Source organism: Lemur catta, chromosome 8 (genome assembly GCF_020740605.2).
Source record: "Lemur catta isolate mLemCat1 chromosome 8, mLemCat1.pri, whole genome shotgun sequence".
Lineage (NCBI taxonomy): Eukaryota > Metazoa > Chordata > Mammalia > Primates > Lemuridae > Lemur > Lemur catta.
Genome location: NC_059135.1, coordinates 3,933,884 through 3,953,954, shown reverse-complemented (window position 1 = coordinate 3,953,954; position 20,071 = coordinate 3,933,884). Strand labels below are relative to the sequence as shown.

The following is a 20,071-nucleotide window of genomic DNA, read 5'->3' as shown; positions in this document are numbered from 1 at the left end:
CATTTGCCAAAGAGCCTCGAGTCTGCCTTTCATCACGACCTGGCACCTGGACAAACCACGCGAGCCTGTAGCTGCTGGGTGTTCTTAATTTGATTTACTGTGACGACTGACATCAAAACCTGTGATTTCACGCGAGCTGTGCACCTGTCCCTACAGCCTCAGTGAATAATGCCGGGGCCTTAAGTTCTCATCCCACCTCTTCTTATGTCTCCCATTCAACCTAATATATTTTAGGTTCAAAGCAAACGGTAGAAAAAAGTTATTTGCCTTTTCACATGAGAAACCTACACATGTGTGCATCTTCTCTACAGACCACAGCTGCTTTGAGAATTTACTAAAACTATAATTAACACAAGGAATTCAAAATAATGAGCCCCTAACTCACCTCCCCGTCTGTGACCATCACTCTCCCCTCATCTTTCTAAAACCTCCTTTTTCATTCTGAAAGTAATTCATGCTCCATGCAGAAAGCTTGGAATGCAGAGGAAAAGAATACACACAGCCGGGATCCTACTACTCAGAAGTGATCTATTGTGAACATTCGGGTGGCTTCTTTTTGATGTCCTTAGGAGTCCGCAGGGAGAACAGTCCTGCACTCTCCCTTGAGAAACAATTCTGGTTTTACACAATGCTTGTGTTCCAGAAAGTCTTGGCTCACCTGGGCGTTAGTTCCCAATCTGACAGTAACTAGGCAGGTTTGCTGCTGAGTTGCCTGACTTCTCTGCGTCGCTTTGTCATCTGTGAAATAACTGGGGCAAGCCACAGCCGGCTCTCTCCAAGCCCATGATTCGTCCCCTCTTCTTTTTCTCCCCTTCTCCCCTCCCCTCTCTTTTTCCCTGTGTCTCTCTTTTCCTTTTAGCCAGAACCATCACTCTGCTCTGCATGAAGACACTAAGAAGCGGGAGAAAGAGAAGGAATGAGCAGCAGGAAAGCCCTGGGTTCCCAGGTGGCACCTAGTAAGCCACGTGACCTTGGGCAACCACCATTTTTTCCAACAAGATGACACCGACTACTTAGCACTCCTCTGCACCACGGAGTCAAGGACACTCAAGATGAGGTTTCTGCTCCTCGATGCTCAGGAGGAGGAGACACGCCTGGAGTTGTGCGAATCAAGAGACCTGAGTGTGAATTGCAGCCCTGCCTCTTCCGAGCATGAACCCTGGGGAAGCCACTCGACATGCCCCAGCCTCAGGTTCCCACGAGGGCATGCACGGGCAGCACCAGGGACCTAGTAGGAGCAGTAAAGAGATACACAGGGTCGCTGGAAAGAAAGGACAGCTTCTAAAAGCAGGACTAGTGATGGAAACTGGTGTAGGCCTGGGGCCTCGGAGACGCGGGCAGGGAGAGCGTCGGGCTGGAGCAGAGGGAGAAAAGTGAGGACAGGACTTTGGATATTTCCCAGGCCGATGGAAACTGAAGTTTCGCCTCGCTCCAAACAACATCACCCTGAGAAAATCTCTGTTCACTGCCTGAAGCTCTTCTGGACAACAGTACTGTCACTCTCTCCATTTGTGGGGTAGTTCTAGGGTTCCAAAGGCATCTGCAGGGGATGGAGAGATGAGGAGTCTGTCTGTAGGTGGTCCCACAAGCCTAAAAATGACAGATTAACTCATAGAACCGTGCACTGAAAAGGGTGAATTTTACTGCATTTAAAGTGTGTCTTAACTTTTAAAATGAAAAAAAAAATTAACAAAGCCTTCCAAGACCTGCTCTGGAAAGAAAGTGCATTTGCTGGGGATCTGGAGACAGGCTGGTGGCCTGCCCTGGGGACAGGAACACATTCCATGCTGCCTGCCCTGTTATTACCCCTCAGCCGATGCCCGCCCCCAGCACTTGCAGCCCTTTCGGTCCCCGCCTCCACCGGCAGCCAGCCAGTCCTTCTGTGGAGTGGCACTCAGCGTCGTGACAGAGGCAGCCACAAAAGTTACATAGAGCTATGAATACGAAGGTCCCAGACTCAGGAATGCAATCATGGGGAATGATGGATATGCGAACGTTCCAAACTGAAGTGTGGATCTTCCTGCAGGACTTCCTGTAGGTTTAAGATCCTGTAGGTTTAAGATCATTCTTGAGGGTGTACCAAGTGCTGCACATTGTTCTTAGGGTTTTATATTTATGAATCTCTATCATCCTACCTGTGAGGTAGGCGCTATTAATACTCCCCAGCTTCCATTTTAAGATGACGAAATGAAGGCACAGAGAAGTTAAGTAACTGGCTCAAGACGACACAGCCTGTAAATGGTAGAGCTGGGATTTGAACCTTGGCAGCCTGGCTCTAGGGCCTCTGCTCCTCTGTGTGTGTGTGTGTGTGTGTGTGTGTGTGTGTGTGTGAGAGAGAGAGAGAGAGAGAGAGAGAGAGAGAGAGAGAGAGAGTGCATGTGCACGGCATTCGCTATGTGTGTGTTTATGACAGATGCACAGGACACACCATCACAGCATCAGAGTGAAAGCAGTGGCTGGTCTACATCTACATCCAGGCTCAGCCTGCTGAGCACTCGGACAACCTCAAGCCCTGAGGTTTTCCCACTTGACCTCTGCTGCTGACTGATCACATGTTGATATAAGAAATGAAATGAGGTCACCTGATTTGCATCACTTTCAGAGTGCTTAAGCTCACATAATTAAAAACAGTGTGCTAAAATCTGACTAGACGTGCTCCTGGGCCAATCCTAGAGCCAGAATCCTACTGGGAGGGGGGTGTTACCTCTCTCTGCATTAAAAAATGAGCTGGAATCAGGTATATTTTCAGCAAGATAAGTAACAAATGTAGGTGGCAGAGAAATGTCAATGCTCCATAACAGGACACTAATTAAAATATATATGTGAGACAAAGGAACAGGAAGAAAATTTATCAACAATTTTCACAGTAGCTATATCTCTATATACTAAAATCATAGATGATTTAAATTTCCCTCTTTAAACTCTATCTTGCAAATTTTCTACAATAAGCTTGCATCACTTTTAACATTAGAAAAAAATACTTCATGTAAACTAACTTAAAATTGACTTAAAAGCAATTTTTGGCAAGTATAAGTTCTGATTAAAATGAGATAAGTGTTCTGAATTGTGGGAATATATATAATTAATAATTGAAATTTTCAATAATTTGTTGAGTTGTCATTGTGTGTCCTACTGGAATTTATCCTGAGGACTGATTATATTTCATGTTGCAAAAGACAATATTTGCTTTTTATTTGCCTTTGATTTAAAAAAGCACGAAAAAGGATTTTATCAAAGTCAATCAGACAAATGTAATCCAATTATGAAAATAAATTCACCCTCGACCTTGTATGACTTCAAAAAAAGGAATTTTTGTATCTTTGTGAGTTCATAAGCACAGCCATAAGCATGACTAACTGGCCTCCACAGTGTCAGGGCAGTGCTCCCCAGGGGACTGGCCATGGAGGGCTGGATCTTCAAAGGAAGCTCATAAACCCTGTAACCTCGGAGCAGGCTCCCGGGATGACATCCAGGCACGCCCAAGTCTCCCACGGCCCTGCAGGGACCTCAGGTGGGAAAACACCTCCCACTCACCGCCAGCCCCAGGTCTCCCTGCACTTCTGTCAAAAGACCATTTCCAAGAGTGTCCAAGTTATCGCATTCATCTACTTTCCTAAAATTAGGGGGTTTTAAAAATTTAAAATCAACCCAAATTGATTACCTTTCTTTCTTTTTCTTCTAATATATTTTGTAACTTAGGTTTTTATTATAAAGATAATACTCATCGGAAAAAAAGGCTTCATACAGCAGAATATAAAATAAAAATAAAAAGTAACCCCACCCCCCACTTCAGCTCCTAGAGGTAGCTATGCTAAGAGTTTCTGGTGTATCCTTCCAGAAATTTTCCATGCATGTACAAACATATATTTAATAAGTTAAATGTGTTTTTGAATATATGTATTAATATATGTATATTTTAACTTATTTGGGATTATAATTGTACATAGTGCTTTCAACTTGGTTCGATCACTTAATAAATTGAATTTTAAAATGTCTATATAAAAGTAAAGAATCATTTCACTTATAGGAAATATATTTTTGAATACCTATTCTGTGACACATGAGAAAAGAGGGGAAGTTCATGAACATAGGGCATATAATCCTCATTAACTATGAAAATGAAGGTTTTAGTATGAAGCAAAGTGATTTAATCAGAAGACTTAATTCTTTTGAAACAATGCCTACATTTCTGTGACTGCAGTTGTGCAAAATCATTACAACTAATATATTTTCTCCAGACACAACTATGCAATTGGATAAGAATGAAAAACTGCAATACCATTAGGTTGCACCATTCACTGCTTCTTCCTGAAATTTATACACCAATTTCTTCTCAGCACCAGCACAGGCCTAACTGGACTTGCAGTTTACACGTGGAGGGCACTGGAGGCAGATGGTTCCAGAACGGTGGAAATGACCGTGGCCCACACTCAGGTCAAGCACATGAAATGGGGCTGATTTTTGTCCTTGTATCACAGATGAGGAAACTGACCCGCAGAGAAGTTAAAGGATTCGTCCAGGGTTTCACAGGGATTTTGCAGGAAGCAATGGCTCCAGTTTGCCTCTTAATCATTGCACAGTACACCACCACCCGGAGGAGGAAAGGGGCCGGCTCCTCAGAGCTCCAGGAGGAGACAGGAGGACTCACAGGGTCACTCTCAGCTTGAACAAGGTGGTGGGCAAAGTGGTGAGAAAGGGAAGAGAGGAGGTGAGAGTGGGGACACCAATAAGTCCGTGAGCCCCCCCACCAAGGGTCTCAGTGAAAGGGGGCGTGAATGTTGAGACCCCAATAGAAACCCCAGAGTATCTGAGGAGGGTCTGTGGACACCCAGGTGGCACTGAGGAGGGTCTGTGGACACCTGGGCAGTGCTGAGGAGGGTCTATGAACTTGTGAGTGGTGCCCGTCTCCCCACCTGCACAGCCTGGCGTGGGGTTGATGGCAGTGAGGTGGAGGGGACCTGTGAATGGTTCCCTGAGACCTGGGCCTGCACCACTGATGCTCGGGGGACGTGGAGGTCCCGAGAGAGCCAGCAGCCAGCAGGGCAGGGCTCAGACACGAGAGGCCTGGACCGCGGGTGCTGGTGTCTGTGGGCGGACGGCAGAAACCAGGGCTGCAGAGGGGCCCCCACGGACGGCTGGGCGGCCCAGAGCTGCTGCCCACATACCTGCGGAAACCGCCAGGGCACGGTAAACAGGACGTCTGGACACCGCGCACGCCTCACCCCAGCCCCCGGGGGTGGGGATGGGGACCCTCCTTCCTAGACACATGCCATAGGAACAGGAAAATGGGGCAAGATTCTTGAGAGTCGGAGAACAAGGTCAGCAACCGGAAAATTAGTCTTTGGGACCCCAGATGACAGAATAACACACTACTCTTAAGAAATAAAGCACTGGCATTTTTGCCGACATCCTGCCATTGCCATGATGCTCTAACGGCTTTGTGGAGACATAATCGACATACAAAAAACTGCTAATATTTTGTAAGTTTTGACAAATGTATACACTCCTAAAACCAACACAAAGAGGAAACTAATGAAAAACAAAGAGGATAAGAGCACGTCTATGCCTCCTTTCCTGTCAACGGCTTTCCTCGGTCTTATCATTATTATTGGCATGGATTTATGCAATGTCAGATATCCCTCCCATTCAAAATACCCCCTGTTGTGCTATAAAATATCCCTGATAAGTAAGATATAAAAAGAAAAACTTACAAATTTAATCAATTTTGAATTTTTAAAAATCATTAGTATCTTAAAATTATATTTGTAGGAAAGGACAGAACTCTCCAAATCAAAAGGATGTACCTGTATCATCAAACATTCATAAAGAAACCTTGTTATAAAATATTGGTATTGAGGAAATAGTGCATTAAGATCCCACATAAAGTTACCACAAGAGCACTCTGTAGTAGTGTAGATTTTTCTAAATCATTCTAAAAGTAATTGATAGATACTAAATATCTATTGTTGCATACCAAGTGACCCTAAGCTTAGTGGCTTGAAACGTCAAACATTCATTGTGTCACAGCTTCTTCAGGTAGGGTACCAGATGTCACTCAGCTGGTGCCTCTGCCTCAAGGGCTCTCACAAGGCTGCAATCAAAGTGTCGGTGGCACTGTGGTCTCATGTGATGGCCCACCCGGGGGAGGGTCTGCTTCCAAATCGGCACATGTGGTTGGGGCAGGGTTTACTTCTTCCCAGGCAGCTGGAATGAAGCACTCCGTGTCTCGCTGGCTGTTGCCTGGGAGCCCCTCTCCGCTCCTTGCCACGTGGGCCTCTCCACGGGCAGCTGACACCGTGACGGCTGAGTCCTCCGAGCCAGCGAAGGAGAAAGTGCGCAAGAGACTGGGGCGGCGATGGCAGAAGCAATATCCCATCACTTTTGCCATGCCCTTTCCTTTAGGAGGGAATTACTAGGGGTAGGTCACACTCTGGCGGCAGGGGGATCATTGGAGGTCAGCTTAGAGGCTGCCTACCACAGACATAAAACCTAACAGAATTTTTCGAGAGGAAGTTTGAGTTTTCTATTGCCAACAGTTAAATTCTCTGGTCCTGATGAGCTAACAGAGAAGGCGTCTGTGCGTCTTGGGACTGGATGTGACAGGGCACGGTACCCACTCGAGGAAACAGATGGCTCCTAGACTGCTCACAACATTCTGCCACTCTTGAAATAAAATCGATTTAAAAGCTGCTCTAATTAGGTTACCTATAAAATGTTTATTCTACTGTGTGGAAAAATGCTCTAATAAAGAATATCTTTAAAAACCGTCTTTTGTAAACAAGTTTTAAATCATTTAACATTTCATTTAAGAGTGTTAAAGAAGGCCCTTAATATACGAACAGGCCTGGAGCCTCGTCCCCAGAACTCCTCCATGCTTGTCATTTCAGGGAGACCTGGGGGCCAGGTGTTAAGACCCGGGAATCAGCAGCTGCCTCAAAGGCTACGACAGAGATGAACTGTGATCAAGAATCTCAAGCCTCTTACAAACAGAGAGGACAGTCAGGTCCCAGAAGGGGCTGCTGGGTCCCCTGGCTTTCAGACAGACCTGGCCTGTGAAGTTCAACCATCGGGGGCTGTCATCCACCCATTATGTTCCATTCCATGTGGTCACAGAAGCACTGTGTGGACCATATTTCCATATTTTTTAAAAAACAAGACAAAGAGCAATTTTGTCAAAAAATTAATTTCTGAATTCTTAGCTTTGGCATTTCACTTTTCTAAAATGAAGCCAAGAAACATCGTGACTCTATATCAATACGCTTTTGTGCTTAAACACATACAATAAACTCAACTGCTAAAGAAGAGACTGTGTGGATATACCACTGTGCAGCTCACGGTCACCTGCATTCGATGAACCAGTGCCGGATCTGGTCCTGAAGGCTCTCCTTGATGTCTGGACCTTCTGTTAATTTCAGGTTATCCTTGATTGTAACCAAGGCTTCCTTGTAGTTCTCTTCATGCTTTATCTGCAACTCCTCCCGCAGACGGTTCACCCTTTCGGCCTGGATTATTGTAGTGCTGACTTCATTAAAGAGAGGAGGTGGATCCTGAAAATATAGGCAACAAGGTTTCAAATCATATAAGTTACAGAGCTGGTAAAAAAATATTACAGACTAATCAGAGATGTCAATATCTCCAATGGTGTCCTACCAAAGGCACATAAGAAATACAAAGATACAGAAGGAGCAAAGCTAAATGGGTGTGTTTACTCTGCCTGTTTAACCAAAAGTCCCTTACACAACTCTTTATGTTCCTTTGTGTTGAATTTTTTAGCATCAATATGTTTGCGGTTTCTCTCTTGCCAACAGTATATAACTGGATTTTTAAAAACTCACTCTGAGAATTATAGAAAAGAAAAATTTTATTCATTGTATGGAAGAAACATCTGGAGCTAATCCTGCCATATTAAGTCTTCTATCACTTTGTTGTTTGTTTTTCCTTTTCTACCTTCTGTTGGGTGCGTGGAGTTAGCTTTGTTCATTCTTGTCGCCTAATAGTTTGAACATTATACATCTTATTTTAATCTTCTAACAGTTATTCTTAAAATTTTAACATGTTAATTAACACCTATATTTCTATCTTTGTCTAGAATTTATCATTATCTAGAGGTTCTTTGAACAAGTCTAGACCTCTGCATCTGATCTCTCCTCTTCCCTCAATCTCTCATTTTATAATCATAGACTGTGATTAATTTTTTTAATAAGAACTGTTTAAATTTAACTATAAGTTGTGCTGGACTCTCTGTTTATTTTTCTTCCTCTTTCTTGTATTTAGTTTTCATTTTGCTGAAGCATGTTCTTGAGTGTAACTTTCAGAATGGATATGTCTACCTGTAAATATTTTAAGTACTTGCATTTCTAAAAATGTCTTTATTTGGCCCTCCCAATTTAATGCAGTTTTGACAGTTCCCTTGGAGAATACTTCTGATATGTAGAGCCGACAGTGACTAACTTGTTGCAAATTCAATTGCTGTTCCTTTGTAGATAAGCTGTTTTTCCCTCTGAAAGCTCTTATGATGCTTTACCCTTTGAGTTTTGGAAGTTCATCAAAATGTATCTAGAAAGTTCATCAAAATGTTTCTAGGTATAGGCATTTCTTCATTCATCATATTCTATTTTGGTGGGTCCCTTCATTATAAAGAATTATGTGTTCAATTCTGTAAATTTTCCTTCTATTATTTCTTTTTCTCCATTTCTCTCTCTACAACAAATATTAGATAAATGCCAGACCACCAGATTGATTTTTCATGACTCTGAACATTTATATTTTCTATCTCCTTTGTCTATTTGTACTACATTATAGGACATTTCTTTAATTTTACCTTCCAGACCTAATTTGACTTTTGTTATGTGTATTTGTTATTTAGATTTATTTATAAATTTGGGGGTGGTTATTGTTATTGTTTTACTTTTATTGGCATGCTTTTATTTTATCAGAATTATTTTTTATTTTGCATTTGCTCCTTTTTTATTTTTAGAAGCCACTATGGGGAAATTTTTTTACAATATTTCTGAATATACCAGTGAGGAACTTTTCCCAAGTTCTCTTTCTCCTTGAAATTCTAGAGGCCTTATGAAATACAGATTCCCAGTTCTAAGATAGAACCAAGAAATTAGTAGTTTTGGAAAATCTTCAGGTGATTCTGATAATTACCCAGGTTTGGGAAATATTAACTGTGCTAGAGCAGTGGTTGGCAACCTACAGCTCATGAGCCAAAATGGTCTGCTGCGTATTTCTGTAAATAATATTTTATTGAAACACAGCCACAACTATTCATTAATGGTCTGTGTCTATGTTCACACTATGATGGCATTCACGTTGTGACAGAGATTGCATGGCCTGCAAAGACTAAAATGATGATGATCACCAAGATGATGTAGGAGGAGGAATTGTTTAAAAGAGGAATCAAAGAAGAAAACGTGGGCATCACTTCCCAAGCTCCTACTGGGCATGACTCACTCTAAAGAAATAATCTCCTAGGCCTTACAGCAATCCAGCTAGGCAGGTATTATTATCATATAAGGAAATGAACTAGAGAAGCTAATTAACTTTTCCAAATTCACACAGCTGGCAAATGGAAAAGGCAGGAAACAATCCTTAGTTTATCTGATCCAAAGCCTTGCTGTAGGATTTTGGGACAGAATGTCTGTTTAAATCTTGGCTACATCCGTGATTTTGTGCAAGGCACTTCATCTCCTAAGTCTCAGTTTCCTCTCCTTTAATCTAAGAACAGCATTAGGCTCTGAAGATTGAATACACACTCTATAAAGCCCTGCTACAGAGCCTGGCGCTGAGTGCTCAGTGGCCATTTCCTGTGGTTCCTACTTTGACTGTCGTCATTTGACACCAGGCTGTGCCAACAACTAAGTGTGTGAAACCCGGGAATGCTAGGGAGCTGCAGTGTAAAGAAACTTCCGGGGATAAGAGAACAACATTAAAGTCCATTTCAAAAGCTGTGAAAGATGAGTATGACAAAATTCAAGACCTTATTTATAATAGACATTAGCAAAACTATAAATTTAAATCAACTAGGAAAAAATTATTACCTTAAAGATTCAACTAATGTCATATACCAAAATAAGTTTTGAATGGATTAAATAGTTAAATGTAACAGGCAGACACACACACACACACACACACACACAATCTCTAAGAAACACCTATGAACTTCTGGAGTTGGGAGGGATTTCACAATGGAGATGTTAGAATACTGTGTCCACTTAATGCCATAAAGCCAGTGGGGAAAATACGGAAATCACACATCTAATGCTTCATAAATATATGCATTAGAAAACCTAAGGTAAGCCAATTTCCTATGTTTAGTAAAATGAGAACATACAGCTTTTATGATAGGGACAAAACCCCCTACAATTACTTTAAAAGTAAATAAAGAATGAGAATTACAGAATCATTTTAAAGAACATTGTTAAAAACAAATGACCTAATTGAGTATACAGGTACTCAAAGGCACGACTTTTCTTTATATTATGTATTTTGTGTCAAAATTAAAAGATAGAAATTTCCTTTATTTAACTATTAAAAAATCCAATTCTTCTATCTTCCAAGTAATATTTTTCATTTTAAATGTATAAAATAGAAGTTCATGATTCATATAGAGGCATCAATTTCTCCAACGGCTATTTTAAAGGCAATTGTTTTCATGGAGACGTTGACATGGATCTCTACAACAATTGATCCAATTTCTTTGTCTCTGATGAATGTGTAAAATTGTGCTGAAGTCTTGCATTAATGTTTTGATTCTCTACTGTCCGATGAGTTACCCCCAATTACATTGTTCCTGTTGTTGTTTGTAGATTTCCTTCGTAGATGTATACAAGCTATATTTTAGCGGGGCCCTTTCTCCTTTCATCCCTAAACATGAGTAAGTAGGTGGCTCTGATTTGTGTGTGTCAATAGCTTTCTGAGAAGAGTCCAGCAAACTTCCCAACACGTTCATGGTCTGCCAGTGAGTGAAACAGAAGAGGCTCAGCTCTCACTGCACTTTCACAACAAGCCCGTCGGCAGGGCACTCTGTCCTGCTGCTCCCTCACTGCCTTTCTTTATGCATGTCCACAGCTGTTTTTGAGGTAGAAATGAGGACATGATTACCCCATTGAACAGATGAGGAAACTGAGGCTCAGATCTAAATGACTTTACCGTCACTGCATGTTCATGGAGCAGCCGGCAATAAGTTCTCCTGGTTCTCTCAGTCCGGCATTTCTCTTCTCACACCATGCTGTGCTGTTAATATGTGTGCATTCATGCATGTTTCTTGATATAGACTTTCTCTGACAAAAATGCATTTGGGTCATTTGTAGCTCCTTTCTCTAGTTGCTTTCAAATTTAAAGGTTATAACATATTTAGGTTCTATGTTAATGAGCAGCTTTTCCTTTGGGCTAAAACATCTTTTCCTCTTTAGCAACTTTGGTCATATGGAATTCAAATTTGTTAACTTGCTGCATAAACAGCAACTCATTTAAAAATAAATTACGAATATTAAAGAGAGATAGAGAACACGATAGTACACTATATATTGAAATACATCAGCTGTAGAATAATGCATCTTAATGAAGGCTTCCCATGTGAATAAACCATTATATTTACAAGCCTTCTGCAGTTAATGACCCAGAACGGGATAACGAAACCTACATTTATAGCAAGGTCCTCTGTCAGCAAAAATATACATATTAATAATTGATGTTGCTGTAAAAATAGGACATAATATGATGCTTCCTGAGTTTGTGGGGAAATAGGACTACATGGTCCATTAACTTAAAATGCTTATCTAATGTTTGATGGGCTTTGTCTTTAAAAATCCTTGTTCAAATTAGTAAGAGAAAATGGACATTTGTCCACATGAAAGTCTGTTCCATTTATCAGTCACAAATATACTTGCAAATCAGTGATTTAATGCTGGTAACTTTCTGGGGATGCTCATTGTCTTGGGGTGGGTGTTGTTCTTCATGATTCTTTGTTGTCACCGAAGGGGAAGACAGAGCAGCCAGGGAGAGGAAAGACATCTATTCCCACCAATGACCGTCTTGTAAAATGTCTTGCCATCGTCACTGCAGAGATTAATTAGCTCCGTGGCCGTCCTGGAACCACACGCGCCAGCGTTCATCAGGAAGCACTGAGAGGCGCTCGCTGGGTCAGATCACTGGGCTCGCCGCACGCCCGGGCTCTAATTTTGCACATGGAAGACCTCACGCTGCGGAACGTTCTCTCATTTCAAGATCGTGTGGAGAGGGAAGTATTCCTCAGTTTATTAAAATCAGTCATTTTGTTTTATCATTTCATTTCAGAGTAATATATCTATATTTATGTATCTGTGTTTATACAATATACCTACTCATAGAGATGAACCCAGCAGGAGAAGTGGGAAAAAAGATAGTACAGTGAGCTGGAGCTCGTGATTTTCTTTTGCTCTCTGCTCAGAGTAAATCTTTATTTTAGATGCCACACTTTTAGTGGGTACAAAACTATTAAAGAATAAACAATTTGCTAGCCTGTTAAGCCTAATTTCTAAAAGAAAATTGGTTAGTATTTTAAAAATTTGCTTAATTAGGGACTGGGTTAGAAGAGGGTTTAGTTGAGCTTATAACTGATAGTGGTTGACTCTTAATCTGGTACTTTTGTGCTCTTTCATTAAAAATATTTTAAAATAAACACTTTGATGGCACATAGAATTTCCTAGGCACTATTTTTTTTTTTTTTTGAGACAGAGTCTCGCTCTGTTGCCTGGGCTAGAGTGCAGTGGCATCAGCCTAGTTCATAGCAACCTCCAACTCCTGGGCTCAAGCGATCCTTCTGTCTCAGCCTCCCGAGTAACTGGGACTACAGGCATGCGCCACCATGCCCAGCTAATTTTTTTAAAATATATTTTTAGTTGTCTGCCGAATTTATTGCTATTTTTAGTAGAGACAGGGTCTTGTTCTTGCCCAAGCTGGTCTTGAAATCCTGACCTCAAGTGATCCTCCTGCCTTGGCCTCCCAGAGTGCTAGGATTACAGGTGTGAGCCACCGTGCCCAGGCCTAGGCACTATTTTAAGTGCTTTAAAAGTATTAACTCATTTGCTCCGCATCATAGCCTTATGCTACTAGGTAGCATTATTATCATCATTTTATCCATGAGGAGACTGAGGCACAGAGAGGTCAAGGGACTTTCCCGAGGTCATACAGCTGGGAAGTGGCAGACAGGGGCTGTGGCCTGAGGCATCTCTCTCTGGAGTCCCTGTTGTGACTCTCTGTGCTTTGCTGCCTCTCTCTAATAGGTTTCCTCTGGCTTAAAAATGCTTTCTATGGGTTTGATAGATCTTACTTTTTAAAATGTGCATTTGTAATTTTAGTAGATAATGCTGAATGGCCTTACAAAAAGGTTGCATAACCTACTCTCCCCACCAACAGTGAATGACAATGTCTGTGTTTCTATACCTCGCCAGCACTGAGACATTAGACTTTTTGATCTCTCCTAACTTAAATAGGTAAAAGATAGTAATTTAATAAGCATTTTTGAATTATGAATGAGGTCAGCATCTAAACCCATGATTATAAGCTATTTGGAAAAAAATGATAAACCTAACACTTACGTAGTGTTTACTGTGTGCTACTGCCAGGCACCAGTTTAAATGCCTTACAGATATCAATTTCCTTAATACTTAACCCAAATCTATGAGCTAGGTCCTATTGGTATCTTCATTTTCCACACACAGAAACTGCGGCATAAAGAGTCAAGGCGCCAGCCCAAGTCCACATAGCTAGTAAACAGCAGAACTGGAATCTGAACCCAGGAAGGCTGGCGCCGAAGTTCTTAGCCTTAACCACTCTGCTATGCTGCATTAAAGGTCTTTGCCATGGGACCCCATACGAGATAAATAAAGGCAGATGTCCTGCCCTAGAATGCAGACAAAGGAATCCTGGGCTCAGGGGATAAAACAGAGGGTAAGGAAGATAATTCTTTTTGTCATTTAGTCTCTGATGACCTAGAGAACCGGGACAAGAATAAAACAGAATAATAAGAAGGAAAAACTTGAAATCAAACCAAAGGCTCCCAAGTAACTCAATTGTAAAATCTCACTTAATAGAAAAGAAAATGGTAACTTTTCCTTCTTGTTCAAAGCCTCTTGAAGTGGACTTTTGAAATCACAAAGATTCTTTGGGCATCCTACCTCACATCCCCATGTTCTCACTCCGGGCATCTGACAGCTTCGCAGGCACAGCTTTGCCAGGGAACCCCGCTTGTCGTGTTTGCAAACCTTTTTCTGGTGCAACAACACGGGCTGTGTGTGTGGGCAGCAACTACTGTCTTAGGTATCTCCAGAATTTTCCCCCTTGCCGCTAGATAAGGCAGCTGCAGGTTACACTCAAACCCTGTGGGCTGCTCCAAATCCATTGCTTTTCAAGATCATACTTTTAACAAATTTCCAGTTCACAAATTTAGTAGCATATAATCACAAAGGCCAAGACATTTTATATTTTGAAACTGGTTGCACATTTATTTTATGCAACAACTTATTTTGAAAAATTTTGTTTTGTTGCATGAAAAAGTTATCCTACTTCTTGATAGTTTTCTACTGTATGATATCAGTCAGTTATGACAACGTACTATAATTTTTCAAGATAATGAATATCAGCCAGCATTTCTTGAAGGCATATCCTATTCCAAGCACAGGTGAGGCTTCCCCTACAATGTAATAGCCCTGTGCAATGGGCAGCACCAGCCTGCTCTCATGCAAGAAGAAACTGAGGCTCCCCGGGAGGGTAAATGCGTCACTCAAAGTCCCTTCATTGGCACATTGCAGGGCTGGGCTTTGCACCTAGGTCTGTCCTCCACTAAAGGACATGCTCCCAGCTGACCCCCCAGCCCTTCAAAGCTGGTGCCCTGAGACTTACACTCATTTCTAGGATACTGCTTCCCCACAGGGCACTCAGGGAACAGCTCATCTGCGGTTAAAGAGTGCAACAAAACTAAAGCAAAGCCAAACAAAACCCCATAAATCACAGCAAATCTATTTTTTGAGAATACATTTATTTCTTGGAAACAATCAGAGATCACCGGGAACCAAATATGATGAATAGTACACATGACCAAGCTGGACCACACGGTTTTGGTTGAAATTAAAGTGTGATCATAAAAGAGCATTTCATTTCGATTCTTGGCTCACTTTGGCTCTGACAGCAATGCCCAAAGAGGCGCCCGCTGTTCTGAGGGCGACAGAAGTGCAGTTACAACACGCAGAGCTTTTCCACATGGATCCTGGGAAGGGAGTCCTGCTATTTGGGTGCCCAAGCTCGTACTTGGGGTTATTTGTTAATAAGAAAGAAGTCTAATTTATTGGGCAAAAAATAATTTAGAATATAGCTTGCTTCATGTTAGAATGTGAAAGTGAACAGGGTTTTATGGTGCTTTCAGGATTTAGTTGATGCATTTAAAAGTGGCAGGTCTTCCTCTTTAATAAGTGTTCCCCCAGTGTTCTTTATTATAATGCAGACATGATAGCTTCAGGGTAACATAAAATATATGATGGTCATGACTGCAGGACAAATTATTTCAAAGGGATCCACAGAATGAAATGTATTACATTCATTAAGTTTCCCTCTCCTTGATCCACTCCATTGGCTCTGCCAATTAAAATAACTGCACATGAATTTTTAGAGAGCTATTTATTTTTCTTTGTAGATTTTAGAATATAAATATTTAAAATGGCAATATCCAAAAAAATAATTTATATGACAATGCTAAAAGAGACATTTAATGAGGAATTGAAGGCATAATGATGTCTCTTGCTCTAATTCTGGCTTCAGTTACTAAATAGTCACTCCTGGAAACATGCCAACCTTCTCATAAAGATACAAATACAGTTTTGATCAGATAAGTCAATGGTTTATACATTGGTATAATGCAACAAAATGAAATAATGAAAAAAGGAAATTTTAAAATGAGTAGGCAGTATCTTAATCAGTGATATAGTGGAAAATACATTCAATCACAAACATTTCTTAGATTTAGGGTAATGTATTTTTTTATGGTTATCAGCCAGTGAACAGAAGATAACATTCTTTTACAAATTGAATCCATTATTTCTCAATGGTGTAAAATTTCAGTAGAACATGTAATAGCGAGCAAAGACATCCTTATAACAAAAGCAGACAGGGGCAAGATGGTGGCCCAGAAGCAGTGCACATGCGTTTTGAAAGTGGGGAGTGGATATCACCTTCAGATCCCTCTTCTAAGAGAGAGCATTGTGAACCCATAGAGAGGTGACAGGAGGCACCCAATGTGCAGGAGAAGGTAGAGAGGAGACCTGCTCTGCGGTTGGTTTGGAGGTGCACAGGGAAGATGAGCGCACACGTGGGGAATGCACAGAGCAGAGAGTCCTGGGGCTCCGACCCGCAGGGGACCCTCAACTGCAGAGGGCCACAGGACTGACATAGGGAGCTACCTGGAGACAGTGCAGAGACACTGCTGCAGAGAAAGCGCACAGGGGGAACCACCAGCTCACAAACACTGGGTGCTGCGTCTGGTGCCATTTAAAACCCTAGACCTTGTAGTATAGTTTGAAGTCTGGTAAATTAATACCTCCCATTTTGTTCTTATTGCCTAAAATTGCTTTTGCTAAACGGGGTCTTCTCTGGTTCCATACAAAGCGTAAAATTATTTTTTCTATATCTGTGAAAAATGATGTTGGTAATTTAATAGGGATTGCATTGAATCTGTAGATCACTTTGGGTAGTATAGACATTTACCAGACTTCAAACTATACTACAAGGCTGTGGTTATTAAAACTGCATGGTATTGGCACAAGTATAGGGACACAGACCAGTGGAACAGAACAGAAAATCCAGATATAAAACCATCCTCATATAGCCATCTAATCTTTGACAAAGCAGACAAAAACATACCTTGGGGAAAAGAATCCTTATTCAATAAATGGTGCTGGGAAAACTAGATAGCCACATGTAGAAGACTGAAACAGGACCCACATCTTTCACCTCTCACAAAAATCAAATCACGGTGGATAACAGATTCAAACCTAAGGTGTGAAACTATTAGAATTCTAGAAGAAAATGTGGGAAAGACTCTTATAGACATTGCCTAGGCAAAGAATTTATGAAGAAGACCCCAAAGGCAATCACAGCAACAACAAAAATAAATAAATGGGACCTGATTAAATTAAAAAGCATCTGCACAGCCAAAGAAACAGTCATGAGAGCAAACAGACAACCTACAGAATGGGAAAAAATTTTCGCGTGCTACACATCCAATAAAGGGCTGATAACTAGAATCTATTTAGAACTCAGGAAAATCAGCAAGAAAAAATCAAACAACCCTATCAAAAAGTGGGCAAAGGACATGAATAGAAAATTTTCAAAAGAAGACAGAAGAATGGTCAACAAACATATGAAAAAATGCTCGGCATTTCTAATTATCAGGGAAATGCAAATCAAAACCACAATGAGATATCACTTAACTCCAGTGAGAATGGCCTTTATCAAAAAGTCCCAAAACAATAAATGCTGACGTGAATGCAGAGAGACAGGAACACTTATATGCTGCTGGTGGGACTGCAAACTAGTGCAACCTCTGTGGAAAGCAATATGGAGATACCTTAAACAGATTCAAGTAGACCTACCATTTGATCCAGCAATCCCATTATTGGGCATCTACCCAAAAGAACAAAAGTCATTTTATAAAAAAGACATCTGCACCTGAATGTTTACAGCAGCACAATTCACAGTCGCAAAGATGTGGAAACAACCCAGTACCCATCAATACATGAGTGGATTAATAAGATGTGGTATATGTATACCATGGAGTATTACTCAGCTATAAGAAATAATGGTGATATAGAATCTCTTATGTTCTCCTGGACAGAGTTAGAACCCATTCTACTAAGTGAAGTATCCTCAAAATGGAAAAAGCACCACTTGTGGTCACCATCAAATTGGTTTCCCTGATCATCACCTAAGTACACATTTGGGAATAATACTAATTGGGTGTCGGGCAGATGAGGGGGAGGGGATGGGTGTATACCTACATAATGAGTGTGATGCACCTAACACAGGACTTCCCAGATTCATAAAGCAAAGTTTACTAGAACTAAGGAAAGAAATAAATAGTAGCATTGTAATTGCTAGGGACTTCAACAGCCCACTGACAGAGCTGGACACATCATTGAAGCAGAAAATGAATAAAGAAACACTGGACTTAAATGAGACTCTAGAACAAATGGAACTAACAGACATTTAAAGAACATTCTACCAAAAAAACTACTGAATATATTCTTTTTCATCAGCACATGGGAAATGTTCCAAGATTGATCATATCTTATGCCACAAAACAAGTCTCAGCAAATTCAAAAAAATAAAATTCATACTATGTACCTTCTCAGACCACAGTAGAATAAACCTAGAAAATCAATTCCAAGAGAACACTCAAATCTACACAAAGTCATGGAAATTAAACAATGTGCTGATGAATGATCATTGGGTCAATGATGAAATTAAAATGGAAATCAAAACATTTCTCAAACTGAACAACAAAGGAGATACAGCTTTCAAACTGTATGGGATACAGCAAAAATAGTTCTAAGGGGAAAATTCATAGCCTTAAATGTCTATATCAAAAAGACAGAAAGATAACACATTAAAAAGCTACTGTCGCATCTCAAGGAACAAGAAAAGGGAAAGCAAACCAAACCTAAAGCCAGCAAAAGAAAAGAAATGGCAAACCTCAGAGCAGAACTAAATGAAATGGAAACAATAACAACAACAAAACAATATGAAGAATCAACAAAACAAAAAGTTGGTTCCTTGAAAAGATAAATAATATCAATAAACCACTAGCCAGATTAACTGGAAATAGAAAAGAAAGGATTCAGATAAGCTCAATCAGAACTAAAAAAGGAGACATTACAACTGATATCATAGAAATACAAAATATCATCATCTATGAATACTACCAAAACCTCTATGCACACAAACTAGAAAATGTACAGGAAATCGATAAATTCCTGGAAACACACAACCTTCCAAGCCTGAATCAGGTAGAAATAGAAATCCTGAAGAGATCAATAATGAGTAGCAAGATTGAAGCAATAATAAAAAAATCTCCCAACAAAAAAATGCCCCAGACCAGATGGATTCACAGTTGAATTCTACCAGATCTACAAAGAAGAACTGGCACTTGTACTACAGAAATTATTCCATAGCATTGAGAAGGTGGGAATCCTCCCTAAATCCTAAATGTGCTTCTGCCTAAAGCAATTTACAGATTCAATGCAATCCCCATTAAAATACCAAAGGCATATTTCACAGATCTAGAAAAAAAATAATTCTATGCTTTATTTTGAACCACAAAAGAGCCTGAATAGCTAAAGTAATGTCAAGCTAGAAGAACAAATCTGGAGGCATCACAATACCTGACTTCAAATTATATTACATGGCTATAGTAATCCAAACAGCATGGCACTGGTGTAAAAGTAGAGACACAGGCGAATTGAACAGAACAGAGAACCCACAAATAAAATTATCTACCTACAACCAACCAATCTTCAACAAACAGAGAACAAACACTGGGGAAAGGAAGCCCTATTCAATAAATGGTGCTTGGAAAACTGGATAGTCACATGCAGAAGAATGAAACAGGACCCCTATATCTTGCCATATACAAAAATTAGTTCAAGATGGATAAAAGACTTAAGGCATGAAACCATAAGAATTATACAATAAAATGTAAAGAAAACTCTTCTAGACATTGGCCTAGTCAAAGAATTTATGACTAAGACCCCAAAGGCAAATACAGCAACAACAAAAATAAATAAATGGGACTTAAATCAAAAGCTTCTGCACAGCAAAGGAAATAATTAACACAGTTAACAGACAACTAACAGATCAACACAGTTAACAGACAACCTACAGAATATGTGCGAACCATATATCTGATAAAGGGCTAATATCAAGAATCTACAAAGAACTCAAACAAATCAGCAAAAAACCCCAAACAACTCCATTAAAAAGAAGTTTGAACAGAAGTTTTTCAAAAGAAGATAGAAAAATGGCCATCAAATATATG

At 40.5% G+C, this 20,071-nt stretch overlaps 1 protein-coding gene across 3 annotated transcripts in view; it reads right to left on the bottom strand.

Annotated features, from left to right (window-relative positions):
• Positions 1–20,071, bottom strand: part of IQCA1 (IQ motif containing with AAA domain 1) — a 144,395-nt gene that overhangs the window by 97,558 nt on the left and 26,766 nt on the right. For all 3 annotated transcript variants that reach the window (XM_045558704.1, XM_045558705.1, XM_045558706.1), the window contains one exon: positions 7,342–7,547. In XM_045558704.1, the coding sequence (XP_045414660.1) occupies positions 7,342–7,547 (206 nt within the window). The remainder of the gene's footprint in view (positions 1–7,341; positions 7,548–20,071) is intronic.